This window comes from Gymnoscopelus microlampas, assembly GCF_963454915.1.
Source record: "Gymnoscopelus microlampas genome assembly, chromosome: 13".
NCBI lineage: Eukaryota > Metazoa > Chordata > Actinopteri > Myctophiformes > Myctophidae > Gymnoscopelus > Gymnoscopelus microlampas.
In genome coordinates, this window is record NC_139950.1 from 5,748,139 (window position 1) to 5,768,377 (window position 20,239).

Below are 20,239 nucleotides of genomic sequence, written 5' to 3' on the forward strand. Positions count from 1 at the left end.
TCATTGTATTAATGTATAAATGTATGACTGTGTGGCCATAGCTGAGTGGGTGGAGAGGCTGTCTGGGTATAAGAAGGTCGCCGGTTCGACCCCTGGACCATGCGTTCCCTGCTTGGGCAAGACACTGGATACCCCAAAGGAGTGGGGACTAAATGAATTATTCTTACTTCATATATGTCAATCGTTTATACGCTCACTTCACACTTAACGGGTGTATCGCTGAGTACCCAAAGTGCAATGTTGAGTGTCCCAATACTGCACTAGTTAATGTTTAATTACATTATGTCACTTCAGTGCAAATTATATTATCCCTATTATCTTCATATTTCTTTGCCCAATCTGTATGGTAGAGTATGTTAATATAATATAACTTTGATTGATCCTCCACAGGATCTGACACCAATTTTGACCTGATGGTCAAGATTCAATTTATCCCCTGAGCAAGCAGGCAGGCTCTATTAGCTCAATGGTAAAAAAAATATCAGCACTTGCGCAGGAAACCAGGTTCAAATCCGGGGTAGAAGAGGAAAGTTACCTAGTGCAGCTTTAACATATTTATAATCATTATTTATGTAAACAAACGGCATACTTTACACTGTAATAGCCAATATTTATTAAGAATTTAAGCTACTGTATAAACCATGTATGTATGGAATGAGGCTCATATGAGCTCAGAGCCTTTGGAATATATTTGAAAGGTTCACCCCCGTTCAGGTCCTTACAAGGTAAAGTATAAAAATAACAGAGTAAGATTTGAACCTGATGTCTTCTCCAGTGAACCTGCTGCCTGACGGATGACTTTCTAACAAGCTGTCGACTTCTTGCCTTCCAGAACTTAACCCATTAAGACCTGAAGCCCATTCTACAAATGTCTTCTTAAATCCTAACAGTTTTCTGAAAAACCTGTGTTGCTATATCAGTGGTTCTCTCTACTTTTTCTGGTGAAGGACCCCCAAAATGATATGTATTTGTCCGCAGACCCCCATCTGAAAATGTTTTGTGGCAGGGATCTCCAGAAGCAAAGATTTGAGTTTTTTAAAATCGCTTTAAAAAAATATATATTCAAAGATTTGCACAAAATGTTAAAGTTTTTTTTTTAAATAGCAGATATACAAGCTCATAGCGCGGCACTCGGTGCCGCGCTATGAGCTTGTATATCTGCTATTTTTGAATAGCCAAAGTATAACATAATGGTTTAAGTGGTCACACAGATGTGTTCCCGGTCTTAATGGGTTCAGATAGACAAAGAGACATTTCCCTCAGTGCCCTCAATACCCTCATACCTGTTAAAGTTACTTCTCCAAAGTGAGTGACTCCCACAGCCACACCACTAGAGGGAGCCACCATGATCTGGTAACACCCACACTTAGAACAAACATGGGGAAAGTTCTCATTCTACTGCTCTGTCACCAACATGTGGAATCATAGATATATATAAAGGCTAGATGACTCACCCGCGCTGCTGGCCAATGGAGTACGACGTCGCCACATGGCGGCCATCTTGGGACGGTCATTCATAACATTATGTCTATGGTGCATATACTTTGAAATAAGCATAGCGTGCTCAATTTTCATCCGATTTTCAAACGGTTTGGTGTTTTGTAAACACCAAAGATGTAGTTATGATATTATTGTATTTTAAAAAAAAAACATGATTATAATTATAAGTATGCAGTATCATAACTACATCTTTGGTGTTTACAAAACACCAAACCGTTTGAAAATCGGATGAAAATTGAGCACGCTATGGTTATTTCAAAGTATATGCACCATAGACATAATGTTATGAGTGACCGTCGCAAGATGGCCGCGGTTGAGCTACGCTTGCGCCGCCCCTTGAGCCATCTAGCCTTTATATATATCTATGTGTGGAATGTCCTGAAACACCATCCATTAAAGGATGTGTAACACTGGTTTCTTTAAAAACTGGCCTGAAAAAAAAACATCTATCAGGAGACCACAAGGGGAGCTAAATGTCATTTTCCATCTCTTTTGTATTTGTTGATGACATGTATTATTGTGCTAATTCTGTATGCTATGCTATGTTGATGAATTGAACACATAGGACCACAATGGAAACAAGTCCCCAGGACATTCTTTTGTGTTCTCCTTTTAGCTTTAATGTCAGACAGCCAGGCCCTGCATCCTGTTCTTTGATGAGTTTGACTCGCTGGCCCCCAGGAGGGGTCATGACAACACGGGGGTGACGGACCGCGTGGTCAACCAGCTCCTCACACAGCTGGACGGGGTGGAGGGTCTGCAAGGTACTGTAACACCAGTGGTTCTCAAACTCTTTCATGTCAAGGACCCCCAACATGATGTTTTTTTTTTGTTTTTGGCTGCTGTCTCAAATTTCTCAAAAATAGCAGATCTACAAGCTCATAGTGCGGCACTCGGTGCCACGCTATGAGCTTGTATATCTGCTATTTTTGAATAGCCAAAGTATAAAATATGGTTAAAGTGGTTAAAATGATTGTGACGCCATATTAACTAGTTCTGCTGGGGGACCCCCTGGTACCCCCCCCCCCCCCCCCAAGGACCCCTGGTTCACTTTGAGAACCAATGCACTACACACTTCACATACTGTTTACCATGGTCTGCTAGCAAAATCATGAGTATTTATTTAACTCTGAAAGTATAAAAAATAGACCCAATGGGGGGGGGCGGTCATACCGAGATCACACCTTGGCAAACAGGGACCGAAAATTGGACATTAAAATGTGGGTCCGCCACGACCCAATAATGGGTCCCGACCCATGGTTTGGGAAACAGTGTATTAACTGGCTGAGCCACCAGGCATCCCCAGTAATACATATAATACTTTATTTTATGTCTTTATTGATAGGATAGTAGTCTGACAGGAAATGGGCAGAGAGATGGTGAGTGACATGCAGCAAAATGCCGTCGGGATTTGGGACTCGAACCCTCGACGTGCTGTCAGGCTACTTTGGAGCCTATATAGGTGCCTGGACCGGACCGCTACGCCAGCGGTCCAGGCCACAATACAGATAATTTGAGGTAAAATATTTGTGTTGTGTTTTGCTATCAGGTGTGTATGTGCTCGCAGCCAGCAGTGGACCAGACCTGATAGACCCGGCCCTGCTGAGACCTGGTAGACTGGACAAGTCCCTCTACTGCCCTCCCCAGGACCTGGTCTGTACGGTTTAATATCATACACCCACTCATAATGATCACTGTTTTAGCACACTAATGTTTCAACCATTTAACATGCTTATTATATCGTTGTTGTCGGGCAGAAACCTCTTATCGTCCACTATGTTAACACCCTACTTGATCTGTACTACAGCGTCACACAAAACGCGTTGTGAGCTTGTAGATCTGCTACTTTTGATGCTTTTGAATGTGAATCCTGAAAAGTAACAGTTTTGGACATAATGATGAAGTTTCCACCCGACAGAAACATAGAAACCATGTAAGGTCACACAGTGATTCACAAAGACAAAACGGTTGGTATAGTAGAACACTTTTAAAAAGTAGGTGGAAGACAACTTAAAACATAATGAACCCTTTATACTTAGTCGACCGCTGTCCCTCAGGACTTCCCCTGTACACCACATCTCTTTGCCCAAGCTATAGCCCATCTATAAGTTCACAACGAGACGCATTGCCACGCCTAACACGCTTTGTGAGCCTATAGATCTTCTATAGATTGTAGATCATGAGTTTTATAGATTGTTGTGAGCTTATAGATCAGCAACTGTTCACCTCCCAGAATAAGCTCTATGCACAGCAGCCATTTTGGAGAGAAATTGGGCCTCTTCCTTACTTCCTTCACAGGTGTTACCCAATGATACTAATGAAGGCTCTGTTCCGTTCTGGTCAAACAGAGCCAGGGTGCTGATATTGTTGCATGTTGGCTCACTGGAAACACTCTGCTACACCAGTGGGTCTCAAAGTGTGGTCCGGGACCCTCATGGTTTCCTGCGGGGGTTCCAAATGGCCCCTTAAAAGGTGTGTAACTCTTGAGAGTGTACAAATGGAATCAAATGTACCATTACGGGTCATTTTGGTTCCATTTGTACACTCTCAGAGTTATGGGGTCCTTTAAAATGAAAAGGTTTGAGAACCACTGTGCTACACTAAATGGAACAGAGTCTTCATTAGTATCATTGGTAAAACCTGTGAAGGAAGTGAGGAACACGCCCCCCTCACCTATACTGAGTGGCAAAACATTGAGCAGCATGGAGCGTTGAAGTTTGGAAGCGATCGTTTGGAAATCCCTCAACGGTCCTGCGTACCACCTGTTTCTAAATGTCACATAATGCAGGAGGCAGCGGGACGTTGCGGTATTGTAAAACGAGCGCTTCCAAACTGACACTTAGAAAAATAATCACCTGCACGGAATTCATTGACAGAAAGCATCTCATAACATGTCTCTACGGTGGATTTTTTGAAACAAAAAACTTTGCAGATAGAAAGAGGATAATTCAAGCTTTCCGTACAGCTGCCGTGTTGGTGAGTTTAATGTCGTTTAATACAATCAGATAGGACTTTTCTGTTTGGATGTATGGGGCTGTGAAGGCCAGAAAGTTTTTGTTGCCACTCAGTAGGCGTTCCCGCATAACTTCCGGCCCGGGTACGATGATGTCACGTGCATAGCCTCTATAGGGAAGCTATAGGGTTCAAGTCAGTGGTTAACGTAAATGAACTGCCTTCGGTGTGGATCTATAACCACCTTAAAACCTTCTCTCTCTCTCTGTGTGTCTCTTCCTCTGGCGGCGGGTTCAGGAGGATCGTGTGGAGATCCTCAGGGCTCTGAGCGCGGGCCTGCCCCTGGCCGATGACGTGGACCTGGGGCAGCTGGCCGCCGCCACGGAGCGTTTCACCGGAGCCGACCTGAGAGCCCTGCTGTACAACGGACAGCTGGAGGCGACACACGGCAGCCTGGCGGCCAGCACCACACATGTCAGTACTACTGGGGGTTGGGTTCTGCTTCCTTAACCATTCCCTCTTAAATATTCAAGACATTACTGATATATTTAATTGTTTTATACTTTCAAGATGTTTTTATTTTTGAAAATGCATGAACATTATTCAACATGGAGACTATTATGACGATTATGCAAAAAATAATTGTGATTAGACGATTTTGTAATAATTGTGACAGGCCTATAGTCACCAGTACTGATTTCAGTCATTTTTTATAAGATTAAAGAGAATTAGAATCGGTCAAAAATAACAATACTATACATGTTCAGAATCATCTGCCATAAAACCCTATAGACCCCTTAACAGACGACGTCTGATAAGAACCAGTATGCGTGCAACCAGTATGCGCTAAATGAATCCCATTCTATCAGGTCTCGCTAGGACGCGCCTCCACTAGCCAACACACAAGAGGGGGTTGGGGTGTGCTGAAACTAGCGCACCCCGAAACAACAGGTTGGAAATTGATTGCGTGAAACAATCACCTGCGCATCCAGTCTCAATGTTAGTAAACAATTAATTGGTCTATTATTCTCTGATAATTTCATAAAAGCAAAGGTTAAATTCTCAATCTGAAATGTCTTGCAGACTGCTTAGCTGTTTGTAGAACAAGCTCACGCGTTGTGAGCTTGTAGATCTGCTATTGTCGATGAAGTTTGACACACTTTTAACGTTTGGCATTGTAAGCATATTTTGATACCAATACCACAATGTAGGCATTTAGCAGACCATACCTTTATACTTTTACTCAAGTAAGATTTTGACTGCAGGCATATTACTTTTAACTGTATTTCTATATTGTGGTACTGATACTTTTACTTAACCCATTAAAACCATCTGTGTAACCACTTTAATCATTATTTTATACTTTGGCTATTGAAAAATAGCAGATCTACAAGCTCATAGCACGGCACTTTTGAAAAATCGTAAAAATGTGTGCAAATCTTTGAATATATATATATATTGTTTAAAGCGAATATTTTTTACTCAAATCTTTGCTTCTGGGGGGTCCCTGGAGCAACATATTTTGAGATGGGGGTCCACGGCCAATACATAACATTTTGGGGGCCCTTGACATGAAAAAGTTTGAGAGAAAAAAAATAATTAAACTGTTGGGATTTAGAAGACATTTGTAGAACCCCAGAAGCAAAGATTTGAGTTACAAATGTTATTTAAAAAAAAACATGTATATTCAAAGATGTGCAAACATTTTCAGGACTTAAAAAAAAAAAAAGCAGATCTACGAGCTCATAGCACAGCACTCGTGCCGCGCTATGAGCTTGTATATCTGTTATTCTTGTATATCTGCTATATCTAAAAACTACTCAGTATTTCTTCCACCACTGCAAATATACATAGAAGCACCACACGTATACCAGAAAGCCACTAGATGGCACTGTAAGACAACTTCTTTTGTTTTAAAACCCCAGAACTCTCAGTGCGTCTCTGGTCCAAACTCCATGAGCCAGGACCTCACAGGGTTGTCGGTACGACTCCCCCCGGCCTACATGCCTTCCGTCCAGAGGGGCTTTGAGGAGCTGAACCAGGAGCAGATGGAGCGCCCCCTACAGGAGATCAGAACCATCAAGAGCAGCCACAGGAGAGTCAATGTGAGTTACACCCATAGACTGTAAAAACATATGAACGAAGGGAACAGTGAGGTCACCCATTGGTTTCTACAGACCCGTTTTCAAGACACTTTTTCTGTTAATTCAAATCCACCTTCTTGGAATTTCCTGTCCCGAAAATGTTCTTTAATACAGCATCACAGTCATTTTAACCCCTTTATCCATATGTTATACGTTGGCTATTCAAAAATAGAAGATCTGCTATTTTTTTTTACCTTTTTTAATAGTCTTGAAAGTGTTTCAACAATTTTTAAGATTTTTTTTGGTACACAAATCTTCTCTTCTGGGGGTCCCTGGCACATAACATTTTCAGATGGGGGTCCGCAGCCAAATACATATCAATGTGGGGGTCCAATTCTGACAAGTTCTGACATGACCCTATTGTGTGTAAGATGTGTGTAATGCCTTGGGATCCGTACTCGGGTCTCTGCTGCTCATCTACCTCCAAGGCTTCAGGCAGGGCTGCTCTGCTGTGTGTGTGTGTGTGTGTGTGTGTGTGTGTGTGTGTGTGTGTGTGTGTGTGTGTGTGTGTGTGTGTGTGTGTGTGTGTGTGTGTGTGTGTGTGTGTGTGTGTGTGTGTGTGTGTGTGTGTGTGTGCGCGCGCGCGCAGTGTTGGGCAGTAACAAGTTACTTTTAATATTACTGTAATATAAACATTTAGTTTAAAAGGTCAAGAGATAATGCTGCTTTATTTATATATAATATATTACTCTTGATTCCAAGTAATAAGTGGATGGATGATGTTCATCCAGAGGTGTGTTGGCACGGCACACTGCCAGCCTGGTGCCAGGAGTCAATATTAAACACATTCACTGCTTTATAAACACTGTTAATGTTTTCTGTGTGTCTGTCTGCGGCTAATCAGCGCCAAACGTCTTGCCTGGTGCTCACTGGCACCAGGCGTGCATGCTTCTGTAGCACAAGAGATGTGTCAAGGGCTTTATAAACCCAAGGCCTGCTGCAGGCGTGAACATGCAGGCGGCCTGCAGTTCAACACTACTGTTAGGAACATCTTCACTCTCCATTTAAATGGAAGAAGTTACAGTAAAAATGTGGTATTCACTCATATCTTTCATGACACTGTGGCACAAGAGATATGTCAGGGGTTTGTAAGCAGAGGATTCTTGGTTCAAGACCTCCCTTTGACCATTTACAATCTCCATCTAAAGTCTATAAAGTTAAGTTTATCATTCTCACTTTTGTCTTTCATGCCTCTGTGGCACAAGAGGTACAAGTAGATTAGTTGAAGGCTCTTGGTTCAAAACCCAAAAGTACAATATTTGCCTCTGAGATGAAGTATTTATTACAGAAATAAAATGGCATAGGCCTACTCGGGTTAAGTACAAGTACCTCAACATTGTACTTAAATGGATAGTTCACCCCCAACAATCCTTTTTTTCAATCGATTAGTAGTCACCCCATGGAGATAATTATTAGTTTTTGTCGCATTCCTAAGCCAATAATTTGATGAGCGGCAGCGGTTCCGGTAGGAGACACGAAGAGTTTCTGTGTCTCCTACTGGAACCGCTGCCTACCGGTCCGCTGGTCATCAAATTATTGGCTTAGGAATGCGACAAAAACAAAAAAATATTCATGAAATCAAGTGTCCATGGGGTGACTAATCGATAGGAAAACAGTTATTTTTTGAATCAACTATCCCTTTAAGTACGGCACTTGAGTAAATGTACTTAGTTACCTTCCACCACTGACTGGCTTGTGAGGAACTGTGTGTGTGTGTGTGTGTGTGTGTGTGTGTGTGTGTGTGTGTGTGTGTGTGCGTGTGCGCGTGCGCCATTTGGCACAAACATCAACTTAGACTCAAGGATGACCTGATTAGAAGTAAGAGACATGAAGTACTGTACAGTACTCACTATATAATCTATTATAGGAGACATGAAGTACAGTACTCACTATAGAGTCTATTATAGGAGACATGAAGTACAGTACTCACTATAGAGGGTCTATTATAGGAGACATGAAGTACAGTACTCACTTTAGAGGGTCTATTATAGGAGACATGAAGTACAGTACTCACTATAGAGTAGAGGGTAGCATGGGTCCAAAAAATTGGACCCGAACCGAAACGGATCTGAGGATATTTGAACCGAACCGAACGGACCCTAGAAAGAAATCAAATTTACTGGACCCTACCCGAAACAGAGCCGATTAAAATTTGACCCGGTCCGAAACGGAGCCGATTAAAATTAGACCCGGTCCGAAACGGAGCCCATTAAAATTGGACCCGATCCTATATGGACCCGGGGGAAATGGAGCCAATCCGGCCGGGTCTTTAGACCCGAAACGTGTCCGATGCTATATTATGCTTATTTTCTCCATAACATCGAGACTGGTAGTCTCAGCGAGTCAGCGCTTCTCCGAGTCGAGCTACAGCGGAGGGTTGCGTCATGCAGAAGTTGAACAGCTACGTTTTCACAGACTTTCATATCCCCCCCAGCTCAACCTATAAATTAACATAGGAATGAGCCTAGATGCATAATTGTCCATTGTGTGACCTGTCCTGTTTAGTAGGGCAGTTTCGAGGCTCTGTGAGCACCCCAAAAACACATCTCTTAAACCTGTTTTTTTAGGACCCTAAAGGTGTCTAGTTATGATTTCTGCTTGTTGCCCGTGTCAGCTAATGTCCCATGGGGTTTATTTTTAACCCTTTCTGACACCTACCCCCAACCCAAACCATAACATGGAGATAACAGAGAATACCATAACTCTTGAAGTAAACAACATACAGCAACAAATGAACACATTTTTCTATATCATTTTGACCCAAGGAATTCATTAAAGTGGTTTTTATTAAGATTCAAACACATATTGACTCTATTTCAGGGCAGAAACGGCCAAAAACTAGCAGAAAATGTTGAAATCATAATGATCACGTCTATATTTCTCTTTGTACTAAACTTTTAAGGTGTATTCTTTTTTACCATATGTTTTTTAGGACCTTTATGGTGTCTAGTTAAGATTTATTCTTGTTGCCCTGGTCAAATAATGGCCCATGGGATTCATTTTAACCCTTTCTGACACCTATTCCCAATCAAACCATAAAATGGAGATAACAGAAAATACCATAACTCTTGAAGTAAACAACATACAGCGACAAATTAACGAATTTTTCTATATCATTTTGACCCAAGGAATTAATTTAAGTGTTTATTATAAAGATTCAAGCACATCTTGACTCTATTTCATGACATAAACAGCCAAAAACAAGCAGAAAACATTCAAATCACATCTATATTTCTCTTTGTACTACATTTTTAAGGTGTATTCTTTTTTACCATATGTCTTTTCGGACCCTAAATGTGTCTAGTTAAGTTTTAATCTTGTTGCCCTGGTCAAATAAGGTCCCATGGGGTTTATTTTAACCCTTTGTTACACCTATTCCCAGCCCGAACCATACAATGGAGACAATAGAAAATACCATAACTCTTGAAGTAAACATACATAGACAAATGAACACATTTCTATATATAATTTTGACCCAAGGAATTCATTAAAGTGGCTATTATTAAAATTCAAGCAGGTCTTGACTATTTCAGGACAGAAACTGCAAAAAACTATCAGAAAATGTTCAAATCACATCTATATTAATCCTTGTATTAAATACTTAAGGTGTATTCTACTTTACCGCATGTTTTTTTGGACCCTTATGGTGTCTAGTTAAGATTTCTGCTTGTTGCCCAGGTCAACTAATGTCCCATGGGGTTCATTTGGTGACCATTTTAAATCGATGTCCACAGGAGTGGCGTTTTCATATCTGAAGCAGACAACATACAAAGACAAATAAACCCACTTTTTCATAGAATGTTTACACCAGGAATCTAATGGAAAGGTCACTGACATGGTACAACCATTCTTTATTGGTGAAAAACAAACAAATATCAAATTCAGGCTTATATTTAGGCATAATATAACTTTCTTAAAGAATCAAAACATAATGTCACTAATCGGTATCATCCATCTCAACCTCTTCCCTCTTATCATCATCATTAAATATTGTTAGGATGATCATACACCAACCTGAAAGCCTTTTGATATTTGGGGTTCTTCTGGAGCTTTTTGAGTGGTGCCACCTTGCCCTTGAAGGAACTAGTACAGCCCTGATCACTGAATACATGGTACCCAAGCAGGGTGCTACAGTATGGCTGCCCAAGAGAGGTTGCTAGCTCCGTGACATGTACCAGCTGACGGTGCCTGCCTGTGCCAGTGTCAAGGTAGATGAGCAGGTTGATGTCGTCATCAACATCAACAATCATTCTTGGCAAATCTGCTAACACAAGAACTCACCAAAGTTATATAGGTATTGATCAATCAACTCTCTTCTCAATCTAATGCCACACGTTTATGAGCTGTTCCTTCCACGATGAGAGCAGCTGTTTCACATTTTGCCAGCCGGGATGCTGCCTCCTTACTCCCCCAGACCTTGAGCATCAACTGGCAGAGCTGTCGCTTATTTTCCGCATTGCCCAGAAAGAAAGTCCTGGGGTTTCCTGATGGCTTGACCTTGCACTATGAATTTCTCCGAAAGTCCACGCCTCAGCCTCTAATGCGCCTTGATGGAATCAAGAGTGGTCTTGATTCCATCAAGGCGCAGTAGAGGCTGAGGCGCGGACCAGCTCGCTTGCCCCCATGCCAGGACACACTCATCCCCCACATCCAGTGGGTGAACTATAGAGTGACCTGTTACAAGCGAGCAGCTGAGCCAATGTTTTGGAGGCCTAAATCCTATGATGATGGTCAGGGGTGGCAGAGGGATTTAGGAACCTGTCTGGTCTTGTGGGCCAATTCTGCCCCTATCTCTCATTGACCTGTTGGCTGCTGGTGTCATCAGTGATGATGATGATGATGATGAGGAGGAGAGGGAAGAGGATGAGGTCGAGTTTGATGATGAGATGGATGATACTGATCAGTGAAATTGTGTTTTGATATAAGCCAGAATTTGATATTTGTGTGTTTTTCACCAATAAAGAATGGTTGCACCATGTCAGTGACCTTTCCATTAGATTCCTGTTGTAAACATTCTATGAACAAGTGGGTTTATTTGTCTTTGTACGTTGTCTGGTTCAGATATGAAAACGCCACTCCTGTGGACGATTTAAAATGGTCACCAAATGAACCCCGTGGGACATTAGTTGACCTGGGCAACTAGAAGAAATCTTAACTAGACACCATAAAACATGTGGTAAAGTAGAATACACCTTAAGTATTTAATACAAGGATTAATATAGATGTGATTTGAACATTTTCTGTTAGTTTTTTGCAGGTTCTGTCCTGAAATAGAGTCAAGACCTGCTTGAATCTTAATAATAACCACTTTAATGAATTCCTTGGGTCAAAATTATATATAGAAATGTGTTCATTTGTCTCTGTATGTTTACTTCAAGAGTTATGGTATTTTCTGTTATCTCCATTTTATGGTTTGATTGGGAATAGGTGTCAGAAAGGGTTAAAATGAACCCCATGGGCCATTATTTGACCAGGGCAACAAGAATAAATATTAACTAGACACCATAAAGGTCCTAAAAAACACATGGTAAAAAAGAATACACCTTAAAAGTTTAGTACAAAGAGAAATATAGATGTGATAATTGTGATTTGAACGTTTTCTGCTTGTTTTTGGCTACTTCTGCCCTGAAATAGAGTCAAGATGTGCTTGAATCTTAATAGAAACCACTTTAATGCATTCCTTGGGTCCAAATGATATAGAAAAATGTGTTCATTTGTCTCTGTATGTTGTTTACTTCAAGAGTTATGGTATTTTCTGTTACCTCCATTCTATGGTTCAGATTGGGAATAGCCGAATAGGTGTCAGAAAGGGTTAAAATAAACCCCATGGGACATTATTTGACCTAGGCAACAAGAATGAATCTTAACTAGACACCATAAAGGTCCTAAAAAACATATGGTAAAAAAGAATACACGGTAAACGTTTAGTACAAAGAGAAATATAGACGTGATCATTATGATTTCAACATTTTCTGCTAGTTTTTGGCTGTTTCTGCCCTGAAATAGAGTCAATATGTGTTTGAATCTTAATAAAAACCACTTTAATGAATTCCTTGGGTCAAAATGATATAGAAAAATGTGTTCATTTGTTGCTGTATGTTGTTTACTTCAAGAGTTATGGTATTCTCTGTTATCTCCATGTTATGGTTTGGGTTGGGGGTAGGTGTCAGAAAGGGTTAAAAATAAACCCCATGGGACATTAGTTGACACGGGCAACAAGCAGAAATCATAACTAGACACCTTTATGGTCCTAAAAAAACAGGTTTAAGAGATGTGTTTTTGGGGTGCTCACGGAGCCTCGAAACTGCCCTACTAGTTGTAGGTGTGAAATTAATAAAGTGGGCATGAGTGAACTGCTGCGGTATTCGCCTGGTATTCCTAAACATATCAGTAAACTATGCCTAAACCTAACCTTATTCCTAATCTTAACCTCAGTAAAACTATGCCCAATCCTAAACCTATTTCTACCCTTATCCTCAGTAAAACAAATACAAGAATACAAGAACCGCTGGTCCACCTGAAAAATGGGGGCGAGGGTGTTTTGGGGCGAGCTGTGCCAGAGCCTTTCCCTGCGCGACACCGTCGTCCAACTTTCACCACTTTATCCATTGCAGACAGACAGTCACTGTGCTTGCATAATATCCACGACCCACACGTGTTCGGGTCCCTTTATCGACAATTGGGTCCGGCTTGGTTAAGATTCTATCAGTGTCACATCGGAACCTCGGTTCTGTTTATCAACACCGAGCGAACACCCTAATCAGCGCGGAGTCAGCGCTGATTAGAAGGAGAGCCTGTGTTGTGGCGTATCAAAAATAGCAGACATACAAGCTCACAAAGCGGCGCGTTGCGACGTGCTGTGAGCTTGTAGCTCTGATATTTTCAACGCGCGACGCCATCGTACAACGAATAGGCTATTCTATAACTGCAGCGCGCAGCAGAGCAGGCTGTCAGAAAATTAAACCACACAGTCAGATCATGATAAAAACTTTAAATGATTATGATTTTAATGGTTTTAGCCAACTACTTTATCCAAATAATAATATTAATATTATGTATATATATTTATAGTTTTTTTAAAAAAACTCGGGTCCTCCCGGGTCCATACGGGTCTATCCATTTCAAATATAATATCAATATTTTTGGACCCGAAAATGTTCGGTTCTCGGTTCGGGTCTCGGGTTATTCGGGTATACCCGGACCCATGCTACCCTCTGCTATAGAGCACACATGGGCATCATACAGCCCGGGGGCTGGACCCGGCCCTTTGACCATCTTCATCCGGCCCGCCAAGTCCTGGAAGAAAAACAAAATGACCTCCCCCAAAAAATGACATTATAAAATGCTGCTGTACAGTATGTTAATGGTTTTGAATGTTTTAACTCAACTCCAATTAATAGTAATATTTACCATTTAAGTACTATACCTGCATTCCTCCATCCATATGTACTCAAATGTTTTATGTTTATAATGTAACAGTGAAACAGTCAACCTTGAGTCCATATTTATAACATAATGCAATGTGTTTGATCAGTCATCTATGGAGTGGTGCATATCAGACAAGATAAGATACTGCATAAATGTATAGGCTCATTTAAAAGTTAATACGGCATTGACGTGGATTGTTTTATGGAAGTCATTGTTTTATTGTAAGGCCAGAGTACACCAGACCGAATTCTTTAGGTAACGCGTCCGCGCAGTTGAAACGTGACGCAGATGCCGTGACGCCAGTAGACCTGATTCTGTCGTTATGAACCCCCCCCCCCCCCTTGACAAAACTGCCTACATTAATACACTGTAAAACAGATCTAATATATACAAACAAAATAATGACAATTACCTCTGTCTGACTATTGAACACAACCCATGTGGAAGGCGCAACACAGGAGAGCAGAGTCACTAGGGAGCAGGGCCTAAAGTGTGACAAACAAAGGGTCAGCCTCAAGCAGGCTTTCACCTATTAACTACAACCGTGGCATTGCACAGAGCAGAGGCAACCTGCTACAACAGGGATCGAAGAGGGAGAAGCCCCTGCTCAGTTTGGCTTTTATAGTGAACCAAACAATTTGGAAAACAGGAAGTGGGAGGGGCTGTGGCATGTCTACTGTATCTCCACAGTAGCCTACAGTAGGAGGGACATTTCCTGACTGGCTACATCTGTACACGACAATGAATGAATAGTTGCATGAATCCGGCGTAGCGATAGTTCAGGTAGGCACGGAAGGCAGGACACTGTTAGCCCCCCACCCCCCTCTCAATGTTTCATCTTTTGCTAGAAGTTAAAGTGGTTAAGTGTGTCTGTGGGTTTTAGAAATATTAAGCCAACCTATTAACAAGAGCTTGTGACTAAATAATATCTACATTGGATCCATTTGAACACAAAGTAATTTTTTCCTCCCGTTTCTTGCAAAGTAGCCTCGATCTCCAGGCTTTTATTGTTTAGTTTTGCTAAAAAATAAAAGCCTGGACCAGCGCGGTGTACCCGATATAGGAAGTGTTTCATTTCCCCAACCAACCAGAGTGCAGTGGGCGTCGCTCGTAATGTTGTGTTGACGGGGCGGGGGCTGACGGACAGATCGGTGAACCAATGGGATCACACGCATTCTCTCGCCGGAGATGTTAAACCCGCCCCTCTAGGTACGAAAACAGGAGCGCTGGTGCAGCCTACCTGCAAAGTAACAGTTTTGGAGGTTGTTACTCTTGTCTTACAACAACTTCATCTGATTGCCCCCCCCCCCCCACTCGCCCTCTCAATTCTTATTACATTTTTTGATTCAACAGGCTTGATTGGCATGATGCTTCACATGTGCTGCCAAAGCACATTTACATTTGTTTATTATTGAATAATAATTTGGTCCCCACTCCTTTAGGGTATTTCCTAGGCACTGTATATTTGCACGTGTCCACTGCATTTAACCCATCATTTAACTACTAAGAACAGTGAGCGCTACTGGTACAGCGCTTGGGGAGGAGTAGTTAGGGGTTAATACAAAACCTATCTTGTTTGAAATGACAAAACCTGCATATCAATGATGTCAATGGTAGGCAGGTTTCTGAACTGTTCACAGCCCTCGTCTGAGACACTGACCGAGTAGACAAAAATGGTACCATAGTTTAGCATTTCTGATTTCAGATGATCTCTCTACTCACTGACGAAGCTATGGCCGGCCCTGAAAATCAATTATTATAACTGTTGACTGTTGCACCTTTGGCTGTGAACTCTTGTAATGATATGTATATGTTTTTTTTTTGTGGGAGTGACTTCTCTGTGGACAACATATGGTTGATCTCTACAGGAGAGCAGAAACTGGGACGAAATCCCAGTCATGGTGTGTGTGTGTGTGTGTGTGTGTGTGTGTGTGTGTGTGTGTGTGTGTGTGTGTGTGTGTGTGTGTGTGTGTGTGTGTGTGTGTGTGTGTGTGTGTGTGTGTGTGTGTGTGTGTGTGTGTGTGTGTGTGTGTTTGTGTGTGAGAGACTTTATTAATACACTACTCCTCAGTTTCCACCTCCTTGCCTTGTTTGCTATGAATCCTATTTTGTTAATGGCCTGTCATTGTAGCTACGTTATCAGCCCAGGGATATTTCATTATCATCGTGTTCCAGTACCCAGTATTGGCCGGGTTATTACGTGGCTGAAATATGTTCTCTCTCCCTCATACCTCTGGTTACCAAGTAGAAACTCTCCTTAATGCTGAATATAGATTACATTCTAATTCCTTATGTGGATTTAATTGAATTTAATAACATGGATTTACCCTATGTGTTTTTACCTTTCCTTGTTGCACGAAGTCCTGCCTGCCTGCCTGTCTGTCTGTCTGTCTGTCTGTCTGTCTGTCTGTCTGTCTGTCTGTCTGTCTGTCTGTCTGTCTGTCTGTCTGCCCTGGGCGGTTTCTCACCCCTCCCGTTTTTTATGCAAGAACCTCTGGGAACTCAGATTAGTCCAGGGCTAATCTGAGTTCCCAGAAGTTTTCGCCAGCTCTGGCGAGGAACTTCTGGGCCAGAGCCCTGGTATTTGTGGGCGGGATGTACCTTACGCTCTGAATCTGAGCGGACACGCCTCTTACCGGTCTGAGAGCTGTGCAACTCGTCTAAAAAGTCCGACGAGAGGCAAACAGCAGTACACAACAATGGCGGCCGAAATTTCTCAAGGGGAAATTGCTTCCCGTCGATCCTATTTAGATGCAACACCCACTGCATGTGGATCCCGCCCCCTTTTCTTCATTGGCTGTTGATTTGAATCACAACGCAGTGGGCGCGCCCCTGCTGTCCAAGCTCCGACGCTAACCCTCCCAGACTAGTCCAGGGCTAATGTAGATAACAATTGGATCAGGAGACACACCCTTTGTTGTCTCCGCCAGGCCGAAGGAGTATGTTTTCACTTTGTCCGTCCGTGTGTGCGTCCGTCCAGCGTGTGTCCGTCTGTGTGTGTCCGTCCAGCTCCATACATGGGCACATGGTCTGTGAACACCTAACATTGGTCAAGCTTCACGTGACATCACACTATGTAATATAAATAGGTAAGACAGAATTAATCAGGAACAGTTTTGTCTAGCGGAGACCTGTTCTCCGAGGAGAACATTTTCTAGTTTTCTTTGTTTTAGTTTTTTGTATGTATGTTTGGGGGCCAATGGGGGGGGGGTGGGGGGTATTTTAGCTTTTTTAGGAACGTTTATACTGTTAACTCGCCCAAATATGGAGATGATTGACGTCATAGTATTGACATCGTAGATGGCTGACATTGTCTTGGGCTAATGTTGCAAAGCACTGGACCAATCAGAAGCAAATATCTTGTGTGCACTGCCAGTAGGCCACGTTTTACTTCCTCAAAGAAAACAGGTTCTCAAAGTGGATTCCAGGGACTCTCAAGGGTTCCTTTAGGTGGGTCTACATTGACCCTTACAAGTCTGTAACTCTGACAGTATACAAATGCAACCAAATGGACCGGGTCCATTTGGTTGCATTTGTACACTGTCAGATTTAAGGGGAGACCTTGACATTTTAAGCGTTTGAGAACGATTGTCATAGACGAGTGTCCTAGCTGGACACTCCACATGGATCCAGACTGTTATTAGACCCTGCCTTCTTGTTTTATATTGCGCTGGGTCTCAACATCGGTCCCAATTGACTCAAAATGGGGTCCCATAGAGTAAAATAAATGTGATCAAATGGGGGTCTGTGTGGCCTAATGCATAACAAACCGGTGGTTCTTGCAATTAAAATGATTGAGAACCATGAATATCTTGTTAGCACAGTATATGGAGCACATCACAGCATTTCACACAGTTTTATTTACATTTTTTGAACCCATATATTTTTACATTTATTTTCAGACATCACCAGACCAGTCAGGTGATCTCTGACAGTCTGGCGCGTAGATCATGTCGAGATCCACTGACCTGCAGTAGACACGGGACGGTATTCACACCATTTCACCCAGTTTTTTAGCCCATCCCTTGAATTTAGACGTCACCCCACCTATCAGCACACGGACATCTTGGATCAGCTGGCTACGCGAGACCTCCTGCGAGGCGTAGGTCATGTAGAGGAAGCCGTCCTCGTCTCTCTCCTGCTCGTAGATCCTGGAGACGGGCGCGGACACGGACACCGTCCTGTCCCGGCCGACCAGCAGGAAGAACGTCAGCGCGGGTTTGATCTGGAGACGCTTTCTGAGCAGCTTGATCAGTTCGCTCGCGTAGACGTTAGCGGGGATGAGGAACTTGGTCTTGTCCAGCAGGGGGGGGGGCCTTTCTCTCCCCGGTATCTCTCGATGATGACGGGAAGCTTGTTGGGGTGCGTCTCGCGGGCCCGCTGGACCTGTTGGCATCGGTCGGCGAAGAGCGTCGCTTGTTTGAAAGAAGGACCGTTGGTAGACATCTCTTTTGTCGATGGTAATGAAAACTATAACCTGAGAATGTGTCACAACTGCCTTTAAGTAGGGGACTCACAGAAGAGTTGAATATTCAATGAGTCACAGTCAAATTCTAAAATTCGGTATCTGTGAATGCCCTACAACATATCAGACATTTAAAAGCAGCGGTGAAGTGCGCTCTGTATCGCTATAGTGTCAGTAGTATTAAGGCGGTGAGCCGATGAGGTCACGCTGACATCACTGCCAGCTGATTGGCCCTTTTCTAAGCCCCCCTACTGGTAGTTTGTGTATTATCTAGCAACCTACAGTAGAGCACTGGTTCTCAATGTGTGGTCCAGGGACCACCTCGGGTCCAAAGGGACCCTTAAGTCTGACTTATTTGAGATAATTGTATTATTTCCGAAATGAACAAAGTCAAACATCTTGGCATTGCTTTCGATAACATTTAAAAATTTTAAAGACAGTTAAAGACAAAGACATCCCTAGCTCTAATGCGACCCTGCCGGCATTATCTACCTGGGGAGATGAGCAGATGAGACAGACAGACAGACAGACGGAAATTCAGTTGTCTCTATTGTCTCTGTAATGAAATACACCATAGCATAGCGTAGCACTGTAGCTTTGAACAGTAGTCTCCTGACGTTATTAAAGTGTAAAGACTTTAATCCCAGGCAGCCCCAGTTGGTTTGTTTCTCTGTGGATTACAAGGTCATCTGTGTTTGACTTAAAAGCTTCTTTATCTTCCACTGTTGACAGCATACAGTTGACAACATGGTGGAAGTGTTACGAGCTTAGATACACTAACACATTGACTGGAGCCGTCACCATGCTTCATAATCGTTGCTGTCAGGCAGAAACATCTTTCCACTTTTCACGGTTGTTTGTTTTTCCGTGAATTAGTGCCGTACTTCGTCGTACAATTGTGTCACACGAAAATAGACGAAATAGCTGATCTGCAAGCTCCCAACACACGCGTGCGAGAGAGAAACCTACGATGCGAATAGTCATTCTTATACATTCTCCCATTGGATTACCTTCTAGATGCTGAAATTATAAGGGAAATTAAACACTTTCAACCAGGTTTGTCTATTTTGTGCACAACACAGTGACGTGTTTTTTTTAAATGGGGCTTAAGAGTTTAAACCGTTCCTAATTTTGCTGGGGACCCCCTGGAACCTCCTCACGGACCCCTGGAGCCCTCTAGTAACCACATATTTGTCCAGCTCACTGTATATTGTTCATGGCACTGTATTGCACAGTGATCAGTTCAGATTTATCATTTGTCCCCTGGGATTTATGATTTGTTGTTTCCGTCTCAACTTGACCGTGAGTCTTTAAAAATGTAACGCTTTAGTGTGTGTGTGTGTGTGTGTGTGTGTGTGTGTGTGTGTGTGTGTGTGTGTGTGTGTGTGTGTGTGTGTGTGTGTGTGTGTGTGTCTGCGCACGTGTGTGTGTGTGTGTGTGTGTGTTTGACTTAAGCAAACCAATGTGCAGCAGTGTGTGAACTGTGATGCGTGACGTTAAAGGCACTTGGTGTGTGTGTGTTTGCCTACGTGCATTCCTATCTGTGTGTGTGCACGGTATGACATACCATTCTAGGTCAAAGTGTGTGTGTGTGTGTGTGTGTGTGTGTGGGGGGGGGGGGGGGGGGGGTGTGGGGGTGTGTGTACTTGTACTACTATACTTCTGAGGGCCAAATGTTCTCACAATTACAGTGATAGAACTGAAGAAATAAATATTTTGAAGACCATTTACCTGGTGCTCACAAGAAAAC

At 42.6% G+C, this 20,239-nt stretch overlaps 1 protein-coding gene and 1 pseudogene across 2 annotated transcripts; one reads left to right on the plus strand and one right to left on the minus strand.

The window, feature by feature from the left end:
• Positions 1 to 19: 19 nt before the first annotated feature.
• On the plus strand, positions 20 to 11,503 carry LOC311058496 (peroxisomal ATPase PEX1-like; the record flags this gene model as incomplete). The annotated part of the gene is made up of 8 exons (XM_084075960.1): positions 20 to 141; positions 1,293 to 1,353; positions 2,129 to 2,264; positions 3,050 to 3,153; positions 4,750 to 4,926; positions 6,378 to 6,557; positions 11,119 to 11,183; positions 11,422 to 11,503. 8 exons carry the CDS (start codon positions 20 to 22, stop codon positions 11,501 to 11,503), a joined length of 927 nt encoding a protein of 308 aa, XP_083932086.1.
• A 6,512-nt stretch (positions 11,504 to 18,015) lies between these two features.
• Positions 18,016 to 18,470, minus strand: LOC311058497 (microtubule-associated protein 1 light chain 3 alpha-like; annotated as a pseudogene). The gene has a single exon. The product of its transcript is annotated as a microtubule-associated protein 1 light chain 3 alpha-like (transcript).
• Between the last annotated feature and the right edge of the window lie 1,769 nt (positions 18,471 to 20,239).